At 58.4% G+C, this 20,597-nt stretch overlaps 4 protein-coding genes across 6 annotated transcripts; 2 read left to right on the top strand and 2 right to left on the bottom strand.

Moving 5' to 3' along the window:
- Window positions 1-2,178: 2,178 nt before the first annotated feature.
- Window positions 2,179-8,318, top strand: FOSL1 (FOS like 1, AP-1 transcription factor subunit). Its single transcript, XM_008533997.2, has 4 exons — window positions 2,179-2,521; window positions 4,499-4,696; window positions 6,457-6,564; window positions 7,245-8,318. The coding sequence occupies exons 1-4, from the start codon at window positions 2,432-2,434 to the stop codon at window positions 7,662-7,664; spliced, it is 816 nt and encodes a 271-aa protein (XP_008532219.2). The 5' UTR covers window positions 2,179-2,431; the 3' UTR covers window positions 7,665-8,318.
- Window positions 8,319-8,925: 607 nt separating this feature from the next.
- On the bottom strand, window positions 8,926-9,777 carry CCDC85B (coiled-coil domain containing 85B). The gene has a single exon (XM_008533015.2). It carries the CDS (start codon window positions 9,775-9,777, stop codon window positions 9,169-9,171), a length of 609 nt encoding a protein of 202 aa, XP_008531237.1. The 3' UTR covers window positions 8,926-9,168.
- Window positions 9,778-11,166: 1,389 nt separating this feature from the next.
- On the top strand, window positions 11,167-15,828 carry FIBP (FGF1 intracellular binding protein). Of its 2 annotated transcripts, none has more exons than XM_070565520.1 (10): window positions 11,167-11,960; window positions 12,152-12,350; window positions 12,527-12,653; window positions 13,510-13,610; window positions 14,077-14,210; window positions 14,550-14,658; window positions 14,737-14,800; window positions 15,081-15,167; window positions 15,254-15,351; window positions 15,707-15,828. In XM_070565520.1, the coding sequence occupies exons 1-10, from the start codon at window positions 11,876-11,878 to the stop codon at window positions 15,774-15,776; spliced, it is 1,074 nt and encodes a 357-aa protein (XP_070421621.1). In that variant the 5' UTR covers window positions 11,167-11,875; the 3' UTR covers window positions 15,777-15,828. The 2 variants fall into 2 exon arrangements, with proteins under 2 accessions (XP_070421621.1, XP_070421620.1); XM_070565519.1 differs by having other exon boundaries at window positions 11,739-11,960; window positions 14,077-14,231.
- Window positions 15,829-16,020: 192 nt separating this feature from the next.
- CTSW (cathepsin W) lies at window positions 16,021-19,450 on the bottom strand. Of its 2 annotated transcripts, none has more exons than XM_070565518.1 (10): window positions 19,292-19,450; window positions 18,944-19,028; window positions 18,004-18,117; window positions 17,464-17,618; window positions 17,265-17,361; window positions 17,077-17,157; window positions 16,871-16,993; window positions 16,618-16,682; window positions 16,334-16,537; window positions 16,021-16,253 (listed from the first exon to the last, which is right to left on the bottom strand). In XM_070565518.1, the coding sequence occupies exons 1-10, from the start codon at window positions 19,376-19,378 to the stop codon at window positions 16,143-16,145; spliced, it is 1,122 nt and encodes a 373-aa protein (XP_070421619.1). In that variant the 5' UTR covers window positions 19,379-19,450; the 3' UTR covers window positions 16,021-16,142. The 2 variants fall into 2 exon arrangements, with proteins under 2 accessions (XP_070421619.1, XP_070421618.1); XM_070565517.1 differs by having other exon boundaries at window positions 17,265-17,379; window positions 19,292-19,446.
- Window positions 19,451-20,597: the final 1,147 nt, after the last annotated feature.

Below are 20,597 nucleotides of genomic sequence, written 5' to 3'. Positions count from 1 at the left end.
CCAACGCTCTGGGGGCACTGACAGCACCTACTGGGTGCCAAGCACACTCTTCTATGGCCTCCTTTTGCCTCCCTGCAGCCCCAGGAGGTGGGGATTCTCTAGGGCTCAGAGAGGGAAAGTGACTGAGCTAGGCTCACACAGCTGCCAAGCGACAGAGCCAGGGTCTCTCAGACATCCGGGCCCCCAGACTCCCACAAGCAATCGCTGTGGTCTCCTGGCCTCCCAGGGCGGGAGCCGGTGAGGTCAGGGGCCAGGAACGTTTCTGTAGCCACGAGGCGGGAGTCAGTGACTGAGGAGCTTGGAATGTGCTGCCTCTGAAAGGACCTTCTTGTGGCTCCAGCGACGGTTAGAGTGGGAAGGGACTTTCAGAGTCTTGTAATCACACACACACACACACACACTGAGACCTGAGCCCCCGCTCAGTCACTGCCCAGGCTGCTTGGGGAGTCGGGCAGGGTTGTGTTTCTGGAACAGGCAGATGATGCAGTCAAGGCTGACCTATGTCAGGCCTCACATGTGCCACCACCTGGTCCCCTGTGTCCCTCTGACCTATCCAGCTTAGGCTCAGCCAGAGTTCACATACCAGTTAGTGTGTGTGTGTGCATGCTTGTGTGCGTGTGTACTACATGAGGGCCTTAGCATGTGACCAGAGCCGCAAGGGCCCCCACCCCTGAGGCTTTTTATTAACATGTGTATTTATTTTCTCTTTGTCAAGTTCTTATTACATGCTGTGCTAAGCATGTGCGATGATCTTATTTCTGTTCCCCAACAACCCTGAGATGTTGTTAACATTATGTCTCCATTTTGCAGATGAGAAAACAGAGGCTCCAGGAGATTTTCTGCTTCATCTAGGTCACACAGCTGGTGAGCAGCCTAACCAGAATTCAAACCCAGAACCCAGAGTTGTCTGATTCCAGCACACACGTTATTTTCCACATGTCACACTGTCACCAAAAATCTCTCTCCCACACACACCCTCCCCTCTATTTCTCATTCTGGTAAACTGCTGTTGGTTTCTTTCCTTTTTAGAGAAAGACAAGCATTAAGGAGAACAAAGGCAAGGGAGAGGCATGGGGCTGTAACCACCTCTGAGTGCACAGCACTTTACAGCTTACAAAGCACTTTCACATTTGTGACCTCATTCCATGCAGCCCCATGAGGTCAGCGGGCGGCTCAATTATTCCCATTGAGCCTGGGACTCAGAGGGAAGGTGACCCGCCCAGGCGACAGAGACAGAAATGGTAGCTCTGGGACTGGAAGCCCAGAGCCAAGGTGGCCTGCATTTCAACACCTCTCAGCCTCAGTTTCCCCATCTGTAAAATAAGGATGATGATAGCACCTACCTTCCGGGCTTCTTGGCCTTTGGTTGTTGACCTTTGGCCCTGGCCTCACAGTCACACAGACCTTTGACATAATCTCCAAACAAAGCTGGTGACCATATAGTCCCCGAAGGGCAGTGACAGTATTTAAAGACGATGGCGTTTATCAGACCACAGGACAAGTGTGTCCCACTGCAGGCGCTCACTGCTTATCCAGGCTCTGAATTAAAACTCGTTATGGCTCCTCAAATTATCCTGTGAGCAGCACGATTACATTGAGTGGTATTTGCGCGCACCTCAAAGCACTAACTTGTTCGTTGTAAACATTTAAAATATACCACCATTTTTGTAACCCTGGCATCATTTATTCACTTTTTAGAATATCTGAATCCTAATGCCAGCGGAAGGGCCTCACCCTGGATGGCAGTAGCACCGTTCCTGGCATGAAATAAGCACCCAGTAAATAATAATAGTAATATCAATCACATTTATGATCCACTTTACAGTTTCCAGACCCCTTTCACATTCTTCACTCCAACTTCCCACGTGCGGCAGGGTGGCTACGTGATTATTTCGTCCCATTTGACGGATGCAGAAACTGAGGCCAGACCAGGCGGTGAGAGGGCTCCAGGGTGCTGGCCGGGAGCGGGGCTGCGGGCTCGCAGTCTGCAGTCGGCGGCTGGGCGGGACCGGACAGAGCGAGACCGGGCGGGGCGCCCAGCGGCTCACAGGTGCGTAAAGACGCAGGGGAATCCTCGGCTCCACCTGGGCGCGGCGAGGAAATTGCACCATGTATGGGCAGCTACGTCAGAGGGGGCAGGCCCGCCTGCCGCTGGCGGACGCCAAATCCGCCCCTCTCCCCCCACGAAAAGGCCGCAAAAGGACTGTAGGAGGCGTCGAACAGTTCGGGGCGGACTGTCGAAAGGCGGCGCGTCTGGAGAGGTGGAGCCCCGAGGTGACCGGCGCCACTGCGAAACGCCCGCGCCACCCCCCAAATCGAAGTGGTTCAGCCCGAGAACTTTTCATTCATAAAAAGAAAAGACTCCGCAAGGAGCGAGTGAGTCAGAACCGAAGCCGCCGACGCGGACCCCACGAAGCAGCCAGCCCAGGGCATGTACCGAGACTTCGGGGAACCCGGACCGAGCTCCGGGGCCGGCGGTGCGTACGGCGGCCCAGCGCAGCCCCCGGGGACAGGCCAGCAGGTGAGAGAGATCCGAAGCCTGGGGTGCGCGAGTGGACAGCGCCTGGCACGCTGTCGTCCCCCGCGGCACGCTCCGAGACTGGGCCGGGAACCGGAGTAGGGATCGGGTGTGGGGGCTGTGGCCGCAGATCCTGCCGATTCTCCGCTTTCCGGGGGCACTGTCCCCCCACAGCCCAGGGAAACGCGCGCGGCGGGCGGAACAAGGATCTGCGAACGTCCCCTCTCGCCCTCGCCCCCTTGTCCCTCACTGTGTGCTGTCTACTGTCCCTCTGTTTCTGTTACCTTCTTTCTTTCCTCCTGCCACCGCTAATCATTTTGTCCCATCTGCGTCAGAAGGGGGCCCCTTAGTTCGGGATTCATCCTAGCTCTAACATCTATCTCGGGTCTGATCCATCTCGGACTAAATTCCCGAGACCTGAGTCTGAGCTGCGGCCGAGAAGTCCCCACGCAGGAGGGAGGCGGGATCCTCGGCAGGCTGGCCCTGACTAACTGGGAATCCTCGGCGCTGTCTGTGATCATCTGGATGTCTGTCTGTGTGTCTGTCCCTCTCTACCCTATCGCCAAGTCCGTATCCCCTTCTCGGCGCAGTGGAACCTGGTGGGCTCCGGGGGACTGGTTCTTGATCCTTGACGGGATGGAGCCAATAGAGACCGCGAGGTGCGGGGACGTGCGCGGGGACATGCAGCGGGCAACTCCCGCGTCTCCCCGACTCTCGGCATCGAACGGCGCCCGCTGCCGGCTGGGGGTACCCGGGAGGCTGCAGGTGCCCATTTCCTGCGGAGGGGCCGCGAGCACGTGTCGCTAGGAGCGGCGTCCGTTCCGCCGAGTCACGGCGGCCGAGTCACGGTGGCTGACTCACCCGGAGCGCCCCTCCCTTCCTGGCCCGGAGCGGCCCGGGCCCGACAACCTCGGGAGTGGGAGATGCCGCCGGCGGTTCCTCGGGCCCGGAACTGGGGTCACTGGGCCACTGGGCCCACAGCGCTGTGCCCGGGACACCGCTGTCTGGACTCGCCTGGGCTTGTGAGGCGCTTCCCGGAGGACTGGGCGCCCACACCCAGGGCCCAGCCCCAGGGCTCGAACCCAGGGGCAGGTAATCCCGGGAGCGCAAGCAGGGCAGCCAGACATCACGCTGGGAGGTTTCCACCTCATTTACTGAATTTCCCGGAATCTAAGACCTCATTGATTGAAAAACCCACCTTTATTTTGTACCACTAAATCTTTTTCAAGTTGCCAATTAACCTATGATTTCAGAGCTACCCAAGGGTACTTTTTAGTATCAACGAAGTGATGTGATCCTCATCTATGATCATATTAAAAACGAGGAAACTGAGGCACGCTGATGTTAAATAATGCCCAAAGTCACAGCCAGTAAGTGGCTGAGCTAAAATGAGAATAGGGATAGCTTGAACCCAGAGCAATGGCTCTTGCCCACCACAGCCCCTGTGCATAGGGCATCTGCCACTTACCTGGCTCTGTCACACACATTCTCTCACCTGATTCTCACAGCCACCCTCGGGGTTGGGAGCTGTAATGCTCCTCTTTGCGCAGATGGGACTCAGAAGAGTGCCGGAGTGGGTAAGAGCCTGGCTGCTTGTGGCGCAAACCCCGCTTTCCACTTACTGGCTATGTGTCCATGGACAACTGTTTTCCTGTCTGAAAATGATGATACTGTTGTGCAAATTATATGAGTCAGTATTTGTAAAGTGGTTAGGACAGTGCCTGGAATTCACATTCTATAAGTATTAGCTCTGATGGGGAAATGGAGACACAGAGAGGTTATGTGACCTGCCCAAAGTCACACAGCTCATGAGCAGGGATCTGTCACCCAGTCAGGCTCTCTGACTGCCCAACGGGGCTCTTTTTGGTCTCTCAGAACCAGCATTTGCCTTGAGGGTGGACGGCGGTGTGGCTTCTGTTCACTGGAAGCCCCTCCATCCACACAGACCTCATCCTTGGCCCTCCATTTCTTATCCCTCAGAAGTTCCACCTCGTGCCAAGTATCAACGCTGTGAGCGGCAGCCAGGAGCTCCAGTGGATGGTGCAGCCTCACTTCCTGGGACCCAGCAGCTACCCCAGGCCTCTGGCATACCCCCAGTACAGCCCCCCACAGCCCCGGCCAGGAGTCATTCGGGCCCTGGGGCCACCTCCAGGGGTGCGTCGCCGGCCCTCTGAACAGGTAGGGAGCAGAGATGTGGCTGATTCTGATGCCCACAGGGGTGCGGAGGAGAAGCTGTTGCCCAAAAGGAGAACACAGGCTTCGGGGAGGAGGGGTAAAGTGCGGCCACTGTGACTACTGGCCAAGGAAGAAAGTGATTGGAGCCCCTGGGGAGATGCAGGGGCAAAGAGGTCACTTCTGGATCAGGGAAAGCTTCCTGGAGGTGGAGGCGTATTAGCCTAGAAGGATGGGTAGGATTTGCATAGATAGAGAGGAAGGAAATGGCAGTCTGGTGGAGGGGATACCAGGAAGAAGAATGGAGGTGGAGGTGAGAACGTGTAAGGTGTACATGTGAAAAGGTGTGTGGAGAGTAGAGGGTCTGACATGTATGGAGACGGTGGGCTTATGCTGTCTGAGTAGCTGGGGAGAGAACAGAAAGGAGAGACTTCCCTTCGGCTGCTCTCTAGGTCTCAGTTTCCCCATATCATTTAATCCTCACAAAAACCCTCTGGGGAATGTACTCTGGTTCTCCCCATTTTACAGCCAAGGAAATGAAGGCACAGAGAGGTAGTCATTTGCCCAAGATCACACAGGTAGTGAGTAATGAGACAGGTCTGTCCAATTCTAAAGTCAGATCCTAACCAGCAAGCCACACTGTCTCACCGGCAGCTAAGAGAAGGCTTGAAGTAGAGTGAGCTGAAACTCTTGCCTCCGCAACCAGCATTCCCACCCGCGCACTGCTAATAAAGTCCTTACCAAAATAAATACATGGGAGATACCGTCTTTAAGGGAGTGCCTCCTCTTTCCTCTCCCTGGGGCTTTTTGGTATATGGGACTGGGTGAGGTGTGCATAGTAAAGAGCTCACTCTGACAGCAGGGTGGGGGATGGGGAGGGAGGTTGGGGTCCTGGGGAAACTGTGCCATCAGCCAGGGGAAGTGTTCCCACAAACAGAATGACTGGCCTTTGTGACCAACTGGAAGGGGACCGTGGTGCGAGCCGCAGAGGCAGGCTCCTGGACTTCCTTCCTTCAGCCCTGTCCTGAGGGTGGTCTTTTGTTCCTGGGTACTCCTAGACAGGGGCTGCGAGCTGTGAGCCAGGTCCTTGTGGGGGAGGCGGTCTCCATCAGCTGGTCTCTCACTCAGGGTTGAATAGAGTGAGTGGATTTTAATTTCTGCTCTGGGGCCATAAACGAGTTATTCATCCTCCCTGGGCTTCAGTTCCTTACATGGACAGTTGGGTTAAGAATCTATGTAAAGCGCTGAGCTGGCACATAATACGTTCCTGATAAATAACGACATACTCAGCAGCACTCATTGGCCCCTTCTAGTGCTTACAGTCCCTGGGAAAGAGGAGACTAGGTTATCAAGAGATTGAAAAGAATGAGTGAGGGTCCTTGGAAAAGAGTGGCCAAGTCCCAGAGGCTCAGAGGAAGAAAGGCCACTTCTTGCTGGGGAACGAGAGAAAGCTTACCAGAGGCTGGGGCATCTTAGTTGAGTCCTGGGAGATGAGGAGGGTTAAGGTTTGTGGCGTAGGGGTGGGCATTCCGAGGGAGGAATCATAGGAGGCAAAAGCTGGGTGCGGGGAAGAGCTGACTAATCCAAGCTTACTAAAGCGTGAGTGCGGGGAGCCGGTCGGGGTGCGGTGGTCCCTAAACCGCAGGCTGAGGGCGCCCTCGCGCTGCCATGCCCCTTGCCAGGGTCTTGCCACTGGGCCAGCGCAGGAGGCGAGTGTCGGGCAGCCAGCGGCTCTGGGTCCACCTCACTGCTCCCTCTACCCCCAGATCAGCCCGGAGGAGGAGGAGCGCCGTCGAGTGAGGCGCGAGCGGAACAAGCTGGCGGCGGCCAAGTGCAGGAACCGGAGGAAGGAACTGACCGACTTCCTGCAGGCGGTGAGCACCGGCCACTGCGGAGGGTTCCCAGGGTCCGACCCACCGAACCTCAGGGGGGGATCCCGGCTCCCATGAGCCGCGGGGCTCCAGGGGGCGCCGGTATATGAAGTCCCCTCTCCCCAGCTCCCTGTCGGAGGGGCAGTCCTTCAGAGAAAAGGACAAGAAAAAAGCGATTAAAAATTAGTTGCTGCGCGTCCTACTCCGAGCACAGCAGAGCTGAGCTTAAGCTTCGGCAGACCATCTCCTTCTGAGATACCCCTAGGACTGATGGGAGTCATGCCCATTTTCTCCCAGGGGCTCATGGGAGTTGTAGTCCAGACTTGCTGGAGACTCCCTGGCCCTCCCCTTTTCCCTCCACCCCCCCCTGAATCACCACCATCGCGGGAGGCTACGCAGTATTCAGGCCTCATCTTCTTTTTTTTTTTTTAAGATTTTACTTTTTCCTTTTTCTCCCCAAAGCCGCTCGGTACATAGTTGTGTATCTTTAGTTGTGGGTCCTTCCAGATGTGGCATGTGGGATGCCGCCTCAGCATGGTTCCATGAGCGGTGCCATGTCCCCGCCCAGGATTCCAACCGACCAAACCCTGGGCCGCTGAAGCGGAGCGCGGGAACTTAACCACTTGACCACAGGGCAGGCCCCCTGCCCTCATCTTCTTGACTCCTCTCCTAACCCTCTGCAGGAGACCGACAAACTGGAGGATGAGAAATCCGGGCTGCAGAGAGAGATTGAGGAGCTGCAGAAGCAGAAGGAGCGCCTGGAGCTGGTGCTGGAAGCCCACCGCCCCATCTGCAAAATCCCAGAAGGGGCCAAGGAGAGTGACACTGGCGGCACAGGCGGCACCAGCAGCACCAGCAGCCCACCAGCCCCCTCTTGCCCTGTGCCTTGTATCTCCCTTTCCCCGGGGCCTGTGCTTGAACCTGAAGCATTGCACACCCCCACGCTCATGACTACACCCTCCCTGACGCCTTTCACCCCCAGTCTGGTCTTCACCTACCCCAGCACCCCTGAACCCTGTGCCTCAGCCCATCGCAAGAGCAGCAGCAGCAGTGGGGACCCGTCCTCTGACCCGCTTGGCTCCCCCACCCTCCTGGCCTTATGAGGCACCCCAGCCCCCCTCCCTGCTGGTGCCACCCTAGCCAACATATCCAGCCCACATTGGTCCAGCTGGCCTGGACCATATCCCGTGCCCAGCCTCAGCAGGTTCTCCTCCATTCCTCCAGGTGAGACTGAGCATATTTTGCTTCCTGGTAGAGCCAGCCTGGGGCCAGTGAAGCTGCCTGCTGTTTCTCTAGAGCTGGCCTCTCTTGAACAATTTGCACAGAATCAGAGACAAAATATTTCCCATTTGTGCTAGAGAACTCCTGGCAGCCCCAAAGGACTTTGCAGATCCCTAGAGGTCCTCTGGAGCCCTAACCCCCTCCAAACTACCCTTAGAGTCTTCATCACCCTCTTCCTATGATCCACCCAACTCTGACAGAAAGTGATACTCTGCCAGCCTAGAACACTAACTCCCCCAGCCCCACTGCCAGCAGCACCAGGTGACTGAACCAGGGCATCCTGCCGGCCCTCCTGAATGGCACAGCTCAGGAGGGTGCCAGGGGCTTCTGTGATGAGCTGACTGGCAGCCCCCAGCTCTGAGAAGCTTTTAGCTCCAGGGAATGAAGCCTTCACAGCGAGGGCAGCTGCTATTTATTTTCCTAAAGAGAGTATTTTTATACAAACCTGCCAAAACAGAATAAAAGGCTTGAAGCTCTGGCCTGGTCTTATTGGACCCAGAGGCTAAAGGGAGAACATTTGGAGCCAGAAGCTCTAGGCTCTGGTCTCAGCTTCACCAACTCACGGCATGACCTTAGACAAATTCTTTGATATTTTTGGACCTGGACTGTCTTATCTGACAAACGAGGCTACATCTGCTCTGCCTCATCGCTAGCACTAAGAGAAGGAAGAGAGTGCTGTGGGGTGCAAGCCAAGAGGCTTAACATCCTCCTCCTGGTGGGGGCCCACAGTGCTCCTGCGTGTGCCACTGGAGGGCGCTGTTATGTCCCTTCCAGCCTCAGGGGAGGCGGCTAGTGGGTTCTAGGCCCCCAACACCTGCTTCCTGCCCCATTGTCTTGGACAGGAAGGAGCCGGGAAGGGAGCTGGAGCCACTTCAGGGGCCGGATCACGGCCTGTCCCTGGGCCAGACGGGGGAAGTCAGTGGCTTACTATGGTCCCACATCCCACCCCAGACTTGGGGTAACGGGAGAGTCAGCCACCTTAGTTCTGCAGTCCCTCTGGATAGGAATGGAACCCCGTCTCAATGTCCTCGCCCTCGTCCCAACCCTGGCGAGTCTCAAACAGACGCTGCCCAAGCCACAGGCTCTGCTTCCGTCCCAGTTTATTAGCCCCCACCCAGCCCCCAGCAAGTCCCTCCGCTCCAGCCTTCAGTCCCCCTGCTGCCCCGCCAGCGAGAGCGAGGGGCCCTCCTCAGTGCCAGGGTTTCTAAGTCCATCCCAGAGGCCCCACGTGCGCAGCCAGGGTGGCGTCCAGGTCCTGAGGTCCACCTCTATCCCGGCGCTTGGGAAGCACTCCGGGCGGGCGTCGGCACGAAGGAAGCCGTGTCTTCAGTCATCTGGGGAGCAGGCCAGGGGCAACTGATCGGGACTGCCCACGCTGCCAGTACTGGAGCTTCCATCGCCCAGGTCGCGGGGTCCGCAGGGGGGCAAGGCGAGCTCGGGCGTCGGCCCGGCGCCTGAGCCCCCCGCGCCGCCGGGGCCACCGCGGGGGCCCCACTCCTCGCCCAGCGCCAGGCAGAGCTCCTTAAGCGCCAGGTTCTCCCGCAGCAGCTCCTCCTGGCGGCCCTCCAGCTCGGCCAGCTTCTGCCAACAACCGCCCAGGTCCTCGCGCACGGCCCGGGATGCTTGGGTCCCGAAGAGCTGCCACTGGCGTGCGGCGCGCCGCCCGCGCTGGCGCTCCGAGTCTAGGAAGCAGCAAAGGTCGCGCAGCTCGCGGTTCTCGGCCTGTAGGCGCCGGTTGAGCTGCTTGAGCTCGCGGATCTCGCCCAGGTGACCCTGCAGCTGCCGATTCACCTCCTGCATGAGGCGGCCGCGCTGCACCAGAGCCGCCAGGCGCGCCGCCTCCTCCCGCCGCAGGCGCCGCACCAGCTCCTCCTTGCCCAGTGCCGCCATCTCCTCGTCCGTCAGCTCCTCCAGGCCGCCTGCCTCGGCCTCCATGGCTGCTCAGGCCTCTGGAGCATCGCCTGCCCGCCGCCGCAGCCCAGGAGCCCCACGTCGAGCCCGTCGCCGCTCGGGGTCGGGCTCCGGCTCCGCGGGCGGCAGGCTGCGGTCGAGGTAGTGTAGGCTGCAGCAGCCGCCCGGGGGTGGGCACGCGGCGGGGCGCGCGCCGGGGCGGGGCCGCATGACGTCAGGGAAGGACAGCCAATCCGGGAAAGCCTCCCCGGAGAGGGGCGGAGTCTGGACGCAGAGGGAGCTACCCTTCTCCGCCCACTCCGAACCACGGTGCCCGAGACCCCCGCGGACACGGATTCAGTCCCGACATCACCGTCTTTAACAAGCCAACCCTGAACTAGGTGCTTCTACCTCTCAATTCCAAACCTCCTCAAGCTCGAGCCTAAGCCCCTCCGCTGCTTCTGAGAACCAAGACGCAGGCGTTGGCCTCTGACTCTCCTGCCCACCTTCTGACAGAACACAGACGGATTGTCTTTCCATGCTTTCTAGCTTAGCTCGAACTCGAGTCTCGGCTCACTGGGCATCGGTCCCAGCTCCTTGGAACCCTGAGTCCAAACGTTCGGGCTCACCATCAGCCTACACTCCCTCTCAGAGTGTTTCCTGCCTGGGGGGAGGAGCATACGTGGGATTCATTTGTTCAATAAACCTTTATTGTGTGCAAGGCCTACGCAGAAATAAACTTCACCAAGATCCTAATCCTGTCCTCAAAGAGGTAGTAATCTGGCAGGGGAAACAGGCTATGTTAAACAAGCAACAAATGGAGGAGGGGCACGGTCTGAGGGACTTCCCAAAAAAGGTTTCCCAAAAGAGGTAATATCTGATGGGCCCTGAAAGATGTATGGACTTTGCCAAATAAAGAGAGAGCTGTTTCGGGAAAAGGGAATATCCTGGTGAAAGACACTGATGCTCGAAATGGCCTAGCCGTTTTAGGAACTAAAGTGAGAGTAGCTCGATGTTTTTGAAAAGCAGACATGTGGAGAAAGTGGTAAGAGAGGGAGGGAGGCAACAAAGGTAGACGGAGGCCAGATTCTCAAGGGCTTTCAATGCTAGCTTGGAACATTTCCACAGGCCAGTAAGGATTGTAAGCAGGGGAGTAACATTTTAAAATATGCATTTAAAAAAAGATTGTTCGGGCTGCTCTGTGTGGGATGGACCATGGGAGGGGACGTAGGCAGGGACATTAGTAAGAACACTGTGTCGATGGGCAAGGAGAGCTATGCAGAAGGACTGGTCTGGGACAGTGCCAGTGGGGGTGGAGAGGACAAAGATAGTGGAAATATTCAGGAGGCTAATCAGCAGAACTGAATGTGGGAAGAGAGGAGTCTGGGAAATAGCCCAGGTTTCTGGTATGAGAACTGGGTGGATGTTGGGGCTGTCATTGAGACAGGAACACAGGAAAAGAAACAGATTGGGGAGAAGGAGAGGTCTGCCTTGCTTCTGAGAGGCCTCAGAAGGAGTGGGGAGACAGCGCGGGCAGACTCGAAGATACGCGGCCCTCCGGATGTGGACTTCCAGGCAGAGCTCTGAGCTGCACAATAGGGGAGGCCATTAGTTAGTGGTGAGAGGGTGGTTCAAACCACGGCAGCAGGTGCCCCATGCTCAGGAGACGTGCTCATCCGCAGGATGGACTGAGGGGCTCCCAGCAAGTGTCCTTGGACATCGGGCCAGACATCTTTTTAGCAAAGAAAAGATTTAGCATTGAGGATACAGGTCAAAGTAGGGAGGCCCCGAAAAGAGCAGAGAATGTGGGAGAAAAACCAAGAGGAAGTGAGGGCAGGAGGTTGCAGGGGTAGGGGAGACTGGCGGGAAGCCTTGCCTCCGGACACTCTCCCGCACACGGGGCCAAAGGAGCCCGGGAGTCCGGCTTCCGCCGGGAGGAGGGGCTCCTCCACCGCCTCTGCCTCCGCCCCGTCGCGCGCCGCTCCCGACCCCACCCGCTGTGTCCCGGAAGTGGTCCTTCTCTGGCTCCGGGTGCCCGGAGCCGAATCTCCGCACTCCCGGAAGTGGCCCGGCGGCGTGCCGGGCCCGGGCAGTGCTCGGTCCTGCTGGGGCGCCGCGGCCGCGCCCGGGTCCGGGCGTGACCATGACTAGTGAGCTGGATATCTTCGTGGGGAACACGACCCTCATCGACGAGGACGTGTATCGCCTCTGGCTGGATGGTTACTCGGGTCTGTGGGGGCCGTCTGGGAAGCCCGACGGGCGGAGCGGTTGTTTTGGATGGGAAAGGGGGCGGGGCCAGGGCTTGAGAATCCTATAGGGAAGTGGGCAGCGGGAGTAAGGGATGGATAGGGGTCGGGGCGGGAATCCCTGGAGGGCCTCCTGAGTCAGGCGGGGCCTGACGCTAATGCGCACTACCCAGTGGGCGACGCAGTGGCCCTGAGGGTGCGCTCAGGAATCCTGGAGCAGACGGGTGCCACGGCCGCGGTGCTGCAGAGCGACACTATGGACCACTACCGTACTTTCCACATGCTCGAGCGCCTGCTGCACGCACCGCCCAAGTTGCTGCACCAGCTCATCTACCAGATCCCGCCCTCCCGACAGGCGCTGCTCATCGAGAGGTGGGGACGCCAACCAGTCTGACTGTATACCGATTTTGCAGGCTGAAACTGAGGCCCAGGGAGGGGCGGGACTTACCCAGGCCTTGAGAAAGTTGAGAGCAGAGGGGCCAAACCCAGGCCCTGCCAGGCACCCTTTCCTTTATGGGAAGTCAGTGGTGTCCTTTACCTCCACGCAGGTACTACGCCTTTGATGAGGCCTTTGTGCGGGAGGTCCTGGGCAAGAAGCTGTCCAAGGGCACCAAGAAAGACCTGGACGACATCAGCACCAAAACAGGCATCACCCTCAAGAGCTGCCGGAGACAGGTGGGCACCGTACCCCCCCAACACAACTTCCCACCTACAGTCCCCCCTTCACTCCATCCTTTTGGCCACTGCCCCAGCTCCAGCCTCCTCCCCAACCTCCGACTGTGGCAGCTGCTTCATTCCCAGTCTCCTCTCCCTTCTTTTTGTCCCTTCCAAACCATCCTCTACTCTTCAGCCAGAGTGACCTTTCAAAAGCCCAGATCTGACCACAGCTTCCCCCAGCTCATGAACTTTCATTGGTTCCTGCTCCCTCTTGGATAGTAGCCACACCTCTGGCCTTGCCCTGCATACTCTCCTATGACCTGGTCCCTGCCAAGCTCGCTAGGCTGACATTTTCCCATCCCCTGGCTTTCCTTTGCTCATGCTGCTCCTCCCTGGAAGGTATTGGTTTTGGCCATTTCTACCCCTTGAAACCAAGGCAGGGGTTCAGATGCCACCTTCTCCACAAGCCTTTCTGGTGATGCCAGGGAGAACCAACCCTTCTCCTGGGCCTTTAGTGTCTAATCCCTCATTTCTTGTGAGCCCCCTGCATATGGCTTAGCATTTGCTCATTGTTGACTTCCTGGGCCTTAGTCAGGAGGGTGAGCTCCGGCACAAGCTCACGATGCTAAAATAGGGGTGAATGGAGAGGTAGGAGTGAGTAAACATTTATCCGAGGCTCCGTGGTAGAAGTTGGTAGATATTTATTGAACTGATAACAGGTATTAATAATCAGTAGTTTGTGGAAGGAATAACAGATGCTAAGTTAGCAGATGTTGACCGGATAGGTGGGTAGATGAGAGAGGGATTTCAATAAACAGCTTACTAGGGGAGCGACCTCTCACCAGTCCTCTCTCCCCCCTTAACTGCCCTGCAGTTTGACAATTTCAAGCGAGTCTTCAAGGTGGTGGAGGAAATGCGGGGCTCCCTGGTTGATAACGTCCAGCAACACTTCCTCCTCTCCGACCGGCTGGCCAGGTGAGGGGCCAAGAGAGGAGTCAGCCATCTTCCCCTCCTGCGCACTCCTTTCCAGGGCCCTGAGGCTGGCCCACCTTTCCCGCCGCAAACCCCTTGACGTCTGGCTGTGTTGGGGGGATGGTTGTCCTACCCTTGGTCCGTGCTTTGGATCAGACTGGCCTGGGTTCAAATCCTAGCCTGGCCCCTTGCCAGCTGGGCTGTGTGAGGTGCCACATGTAGAGCCCATGGTGCAGCCCCTGGGCTTAGGAAGAGCTCAGTACGTGGTGACCGTTACGCTTGTGGTCTCCCGCTGTATCCCTTAGGAGACCTGGGCTGAAACCTTCTCTTTGCACAGATGAGGAGGCCCAGACAGAAGTGACTTGAAAGACGTCACACAGTGAGTTAGGGCAGAGAGAGGCCAGAACTTGGGTGCCCAGCCAGTGTTGGAATTTCAAGCCCTGACAAGCCCACTGTCCCCTCCCTGCAGGGACTATGCAGCCATTGTCTTCTTTGCCAACAACCGCTTTGAGACAGGGAAGAAAAAACTGCAGTACCTGAGCTTTGGCGACTTTGCCTTCTGTGCTGAGCTCATGATCCAGAACTGGACCCTCGGAGCCGTCGGTGAGGCCCCCACTGACCCAGGTGCCCGGACGCCTCCCCTCTTTCTGGGCCTGGTTCCCCAGCAGCAGTTTCTCCTGCAGGCCCCAGCATCCTTTCTTCTTCAGCGCCCTCCCCTCAGCCACCTCTGCTCCTAGTCCAGTGTCAGTGTCCCCACACACACCTGGCCTGCAGACAGAGGGCCCACTGCTTCTCTATGGCCTGGGGCAAGTCACTGCACCTCTCTGACACTCCGCTTCCTCCTCTGTCTCGTGGGGTGCAGTGAGGTGGTGGGGGGAGGCTCAGGATATCACAGGAGGGGTTTTATCCCCCACCCCAACTCCCTTCACGGGCCTCACTCAGACTCCCAGGTGGATGACATGGACATGGACTTAGACAAGGAGTTTCTTCAGGACTTGAAGGAGCTCAAGGTGCTTGTAGCTGACAAGGACCTTCTGGACCTGCACAAGAGGTGAACCTAGGGGCTCCATGGGGTAGGGCCTGAAGTGGGGGCCCAGGTGGCTCTAATCTCGACCCTGTTTCCCCGCAGCCTGGTGTGCACCGCCCTTCGAGGAAAGCTCGGTGTCTTCTCTGAAATGGAAGCCAACTTCAAGGTCTGTGGCCTAATCCAGCTTCTGTCCCTTGGGCCTCTTCAGCCTCCAGTGCACTGTCCCACTGGGCAACTCTGCTCATGCCCGGGATTGACCAGCAGGTGGCGCTGCTGCCCCCCCTTTGCCCGCCTCACAGGCGGGAGCCTGCTCCTAAACACTGGGGAGTTATTCAATTGAGGGAGGTGGATAGATGTGCGGAGGGGCCTGCTCCTCCTCCGGCCTCTGGGCTCAGCCCCCAGCTTCTGGGACAGAAGGCAGAACTCCCAGGCCCCCTGCCCCACAGAACCTGTCCCGGGGGCTGGTGAATGTGGCCACCAAGCTGACTCACAATAAGGACGTCAGAGACCTATTTGTGGACCTCGTGGAAAAGGTGAGCTGTCCTGCCTGCCGCCCTCTGATCCCCACCCTGGCCGTCCCTGAGCTGTACCAGTGCTGCATGTTCCCTTGGGCCCACAGTTCGTGGAACCCTGCCGCTCTGACCACTGGCCATTGAGTGACGTGCGGCTCTTCTTGAATCAGTATTCGGCGTCGGTCCACTCCCTGGATGGCTTCCGGTGAGAGATCCCAGCCCTCCCGTCCAGCTTGGCCTGGCCCCAGCCAGCCTCCCGCCAGGGCCTAGCCTTCCTGCAGACTCATGGTTCCCTGTTCTGCCGCCCTGTGGGTGGAGGTCTCTCCTTGGACCAGAGTCCTGGCTCCACCTCCTAGAAGTGGTGACCTGACCTTGAGCAGGTCCTTCACCTCTCCATGCCTCAATGTCCTCACATAGAAACTGGGGAGAACGATGATAAGGATTCTAAGAATATTGTGAGGATTAAACAGGTGACAGTATAGAGAGCGTGTATAGCAGTTGTCACAACACGGTGAGGAGGCAGTGAATGTCAGCCATTAGTGTTCCCATTGTCATTGCAGGCACCAGGCCCTCTGGGACCGCTACATGGGTACCCTCCGTGGCTGCCTCCTGCGCCTCTATCATGACTGAGGCCCCCTTCCGCCGCAGGGCCCACACTGACAATAAAGTTGCCATGACTTTGGAGGAGCCTGTGTGTGGGTACACATATCGTCCGTGTGTGGGAGCGTGCGTAGGTGTGCGTGCATATGTCATGGTGTACGTCTATAAGGATGTGTGGGTACATCAACCCCACAGGGACTAGGATGTATCTGGGAATGGTAGGTAAGTTCTCCCCATTTCCCCACTCCAGCTGAGTCCACTTGGAAGACAGGGCTCTTGTCTTGGTTTATTCAATCTGTAGCAAGAAGATTGGGAGCACAGGCCGAGACCTTGGGATGGGGCTAGCAAGGAGGTAGCTGGCACAGCAGGAAAGAGCTGAGGGGCAGCCAGGCGAGCTCAGGGAGGGCAGGAGACTGGCCGCTTCTTACGTGGTTGGTCCACTAGGGCAGTGAGCGCGTACTTGGTGATGCCACATGTATTGCTCCCTCGATGTAGCCGGAAATAGCCCTAGGAAATTAGGGGACCTCAGGGCCAGAAGGATGGCAGATGCCTGTCCTGCCCTGTCCCCCGCAGTAGATCACACTCACCTCCTCGCCCCACTTGGCCCCCCAGGAGTTCTTCAGGATCCAGTATGAGGAGGAGCGGCGAGGACGAGACTGGGATGAGACTGCCCCTGGCCGCCTCCCCTCCACTGACTTGCCTCCACCGAAACCCACCAGCAAGACAGAATGATCCAAATGCTGGGGGTCACAGGTGGTGGGCGTGGCCTTGATCACACCCTTTTGGTATTGCTGCAGAGGCAGGGCAGACGGGCTGAGTCTGGGGCCGCCTCCCCTGTACGCCCCTCCCCTCCTTTCCTCCCCTCTCCCACCTGCAGTAGCTTCATGTTGATGGTCACGGTGATGGGGCCATGGGTGGCCAGGTACTCGGCGATTTCTGGGGGTAGAAGGTGCCATCAGGCCCTGCGTGCCCTGTCCCCCCTGCTCTCAGCTCATGGGTGTCTCTCTCTCTCTCCCCCTTCCACATCCTCACCCCCTCCATCCCTCCATCTCTTTCTATAGCCTGGTCTGTCCATCCCTGTCATTCTCCCCCCACTCCCGCCCATGTCTCCAGCCTTCCCGCACTCTGCTCGTCCTCCGGCAGCCTGATGAAATCCTGGATCCAGGCCACCTTGGGCTTCTTGGCCTGGCACCTGTGGCGTTTGGCATCCCCCCGGAATGGATAGTCCTTTTCACTGGCCAGGCCACCTGGAGATAAGCAAGACCAGGATGGAGCCACGGCTCCTGCACGTCCCCCAGCCCACAGCTGCCCGGAGAGGCAGGGCACTCACTGTTGTTGAGAACAGTCAGGAACGCGTCCCAGACGAAGCCACCCTTGCAGCCATTCCCACAGCGGTCACAGTCGAGCAGCTCTGGTGGAAGAAGGGACAGTGTGGGTGACCAGGCCCCCCTCCTCTCCCTCGTCACACATCCCCACCCCACCCCCCTGCCCCCGGCCCGAGCCCTCTCCCAGCCATACGCTGTATGGAGACTTCCACAGACTGATGGTATGTGATGGCCCACAGGGCCTCAATGTTGCCCGCAGCCGCCATGGCCCAGCAGCAGTTACACATTTCCTGGGTGAGAGGGTGAGGCTGGGGTAAGGTGTCCAGGCTTGCCCTTCTCCTTCCCACGCACCACTGGGGCTGGATTGGACCAGACAGGGTAGGGGCAGATACCTGGTTCTTGACGGATGAGATGACACCGGCTGCCTTCTGCCAGTCACAGGTCTGGGGCACTGTCTTCTCCCACTTTTCAGACTCTACCTTTCTGCCCACGTGGGGGGCCCCTGCAGCCGCCCTCCGATGCCCATAGAGCTGGCCAAACTCCTCCTCTGGGGGACAGATGGGGCCACCAAGACCACAGTTTTGACCCCTTCTGTCTCTCCTACTCCAGCTATCCACTTCCTCAGCCATTTGAGTCCCCATAACACCCTGGGAGACAAAGGCAAGGATGCTGAGGTCTAGAGAGAGGCTGGCTTCCTTGCTGGGTGCATTTCCCTGCACCTGCTGCCTCGCCCCTGAGCTGGGCTGGGCCACAGGCCTCCAGAGTTCCTGCCCCTGCCCTCTGTGATTTGGGACTAGCAGCCAGGCCCCTGGTCCTCAGCATCCCTCTCTGGGACATGAAAACCGAAGGGCTGCCCTGTCCATCTGCCATTATCCCTGGAGAAGGCTCTACTTCCCCACCTACCACCTAGGGGCCAGGCGGGGTCCCAGTACCTGTGAGGTCACTGAATGGGGACACCCCAAACTCAGCCGTGCCCAAGTCGTCCTCCTGCAGTCGCTGAGCCTGAGCCAGGTTGCGGGCAAAGATGTCCAGGCGGTGAGCATACTCTAGACCAAAAGGGGGTTGTCCTAGGCTGGTTCTTGAGCCCACAGGGACAGGAAGTGGCCGCTGGCTGAGCATCCTCCCACCCACACTCACCCAGGTGAGCCCTGACTCCTTTCCTGTGGCTCCTGCAGACCCCGCTGCAGACGCCCAGGCTAAGGAAACGGCTCCCCAGCCCACCTAGGGTTGGGTTTTCCCAGGAGGCAGGAAGGGGGGCCTCTGCCCACCCCAGCGGGAAGCCAAGTAAGGGGTCTGAAGGCAGAGTGACTCAGAAGAGAAAGTAGATAGTTGGAAGCCAGCTTCCTGCCAGGTCACCTCTTCCACCCTCACTTCACACTTCAGACCACGGTTTCAGAGGTGGGACGTGGTGGGGGGTGGGGATGGGGTACAGGGCCATGGCCCAAGCAGCTTGGGCTGAAGGGCAACCCTAGACCATGCCCCTAGGGGAGATGAGACACAGAGGGAGCAGGAGCAGTGCTGGCAACTCCTGGGGGTGGTGAGGGAGTCCCCAGCTTGGGGACAAAATGGGTAGGTATCCTTGGGTGTCTGCTGCATGAAGTCATGACTAGATGGTGATCTGCCTGCTGCCCGGCTCACAGGAAAGTGGCTATGGAGGGAAGAATCCTCTAGGACTGGGCAGACCCCCAACAGCTGCCACCTCCTTCCAGGTTCATAGCAAAGAAATCCTGTCCCCAGTTCTGCATTTGGGAACCAGGGAGTACACCCCAGTCCGGCCACTGTCCTGCGCACTCCCCACCATGAGCCTTGATTTCCTCCTCTGTTAAATGGGAGAAGGGGGATTGGACTGGAGATACGCGTGTCTGGTGATACCTGCTGGGCTCGAGTAACTCCGGTTGTACTGGATCTGGAATAACGTGAAGACCTCTTTCAGCTCCAGCGGCCGGGGCCCTGGGTCCTGGAAGGAACCAAGGGTGGTGTGGGGGAGGTAGGCGAGGAGTCATTGCTGGAACCACACCTCAGCTCCCAGCCAGGCAGACTGGGCTAGGGGATCAGCCCGTTAATCCCGCTCTGTCTCCCTGGGTGAGCGTGGACTCATCACCTCTCTAGTCTCAGTCTCTCCCTCTGGGAAATGGGAACAAGGCAGTTTCCTGAAGGGGTGAGCCCGAGGCATGGAGCCTGTAGAGGGAAGGGGATGGGGTGCAGGTTGGGGGTACTTACCTGGCCCCCGGGGGAGCCATTGAAGCCTTCAGCCAGACCTGCCACCAATAGGGCCAGGAGGCAGGAGAGGTGGACGGTTTGGGCCATGGCGCCGCAGACCAGAGTGCCAGGGGCAGGAAGCTGTGCAGACCAAGCTGGAGGGGCTGAGAGGGCGGAGCTGGAGAAACCACCACACAGGGGAAACTAGGCTGGGAGGGGTTGGACCCCTCAAGCACAAGAGGCTTTCAGGTGGTTGTCCCTGCCTGGCCCTTGGCCTGCTGGCTCTCCACTCCACCTCTCTCTATTCCACAGAGGCTCTCTGCCCACCCTGTTCTGGGCAATTGTAGGGATGCAGAGATGGGTCTGTCCTTAAGGAGACAGATCCTAACTGGGCAGTGACAATATAGGGCCATCAGTGCCATGAGCAGGAAGCCCAGGGGGCTACGGGAACCACGTGCCCCTAATGACTGGGCAAGGATGGAAGGTGCTCACTGCTCCCTGGGGAAGCACTCTTGCTCATCCTGCGAAGCTCAGTCAGCTCGAGGGTCACCTCCAAGAAGCCTTCCCTGCTCCCCATCCTCTGCTGTCACCTGCAGCCCCTTGAGTCCCTGCTGTGCCTGTGCCGGCTGGGCATCTGCCTCCCACCCACAGCAGAGGCGTCTGATGCCCTGTGTCCTCAGTGCCCAGGACGGAGCCAGCACAGAGCAGGCTCGATGAATGTTTGTTGACTGAACAATTGGTCATCACGGGTTTTAAACAGGAAAGTGCAGGGCCCAAGGGACAGCAAGTGGCAGCTACTGCCTCCTGTTCCTTCTTCCTGTCACAGTCTGGGAGTGTGGATGAGGGGTCTAGGTGGGCCTGAGGGGGCAGAAAGATAGCAGGGTTGGCATCTCAGGCAGAGCAAGGCCAAAGCCCGTGAGGCCAAGGGCTGGGCAGGGGTGTTAACACCCATTACTGCTGCCTTGGTTCTAATGGGCCCTTGGGCTGGGGATCTCCCTTATGTGCCTCCAGGCTGGGAGCTAGGCCCCCCAGGCTGGGAACTAGCACCCAAGGCCAGAGATGAATGAGAAGAAGCTGGCTTTCTAGGGGTTCCTTGGGGATGGGAGAGGGGAAGGGAGGAGGGCTCTGATCCTGGGGTTCATTCATTCATGTGCTCACTACCTCATTTCTTCATTCATCAGGAATCTTCCCAAAGCTGTGAGGCCCCATCTTGCTGCGCCCCCTCCGTTACCCCAGATGGTAAGCCCGTGTGGGCACCAAAGGGGGTGTCATAAAACCTGACTCTTGTGGTGGGGGAGTTGTGGAAATTTGGGGGAGGAGGGACTGA

This window comes from Equus przewalskii, chromosome 11 (genome assembly GCF_037783145.1).
Source record: "Equus przewalskii isolate Varuska chromosome 11, EquPr2, whole genome shotgun sequence".
NCBI lineage: Eukaryota > Metazoa > Chordata > Mammalia > Perissodactyla > Equidae > Equus > Equus przewalskii.
The sequence above is the reverse complement of the archived record's forward strand: the minus strand, read 5'-3'. Positions and strand labels throughout refer to the sequence as shown.

Bases quoted from the DNA above. Each gene is read 5' to 3' on its own strand.
- FOSL1 (XM_008533997.2), top strand. From the start codon at position 2,432: ATGTACCGAGACTTCGGGGAACCCGGACCGAGCTCCGGGGCCGGCGGT. The intron at 2,522-4,498 runs GTGAGAGAGATC...CTTATCCCTCAG, and splicing joins CCCCGGGGACAGGCCAGCAG to AAGTTCCACCTCGTGCCAAG. The intron at 4,697-6,456 runs GTAGGGAGCAGA...CTCTACCCCCAG, and splicing joins GTCGCCGGCCCTCTGAACAG to ATCAGCCCGGAGGAGGAGGA.
- FIBP (XM_070565519.1), top strand. From the start codon at position 11,876: ATGACTAGTGAGCTGGATATCTTCGTGGGGAACACGACCCTCATCGAC. The intron at 14,232-14,549 runs GTGCCCGGACGC...GGCCTCACTCAG, and splicing joins TGAGGCCCCCACTGACCCAG to ACTCCCAGGTGGATGACATG. The intron at 14,659-14,736 runs GTGAACCTAGGG...GTTTCCCCGCAG, and splicing joins CTTCTGGACCTGCACAAGAG to CCTGGTGTGCACCGCCCTTC.
- CCDC85B (XM_008533015.2), bottom strand. From the start codon at position 9,777: ATGGAGGCCGAGGCAGGCGGCCTGGAGGAGCTGACGGACGAGGAGATG.
- CTSW (XM_070565517.1), bottom strand. From the start codon at position 19,378: ATGGCCCAAACCGTCCACCTCTCCTGCCTCCTGGCCCTATTGGTGGCA. The intron at 16,538-16,617 runs GTGGGAGAGGGG...CTGCCTCTGCAG, and splicing joins TCAACATGAAGCTACTGCAG to CAATACCAAAAGGGTGTGAT. The intron at 16,254-16,333 runs GTGAGTGTGATC...CTAATTTCCTAG, and splicing joins GGGCCAAGTGGGGCGAGGAG to GGCTATTTCCGGCTACATCG.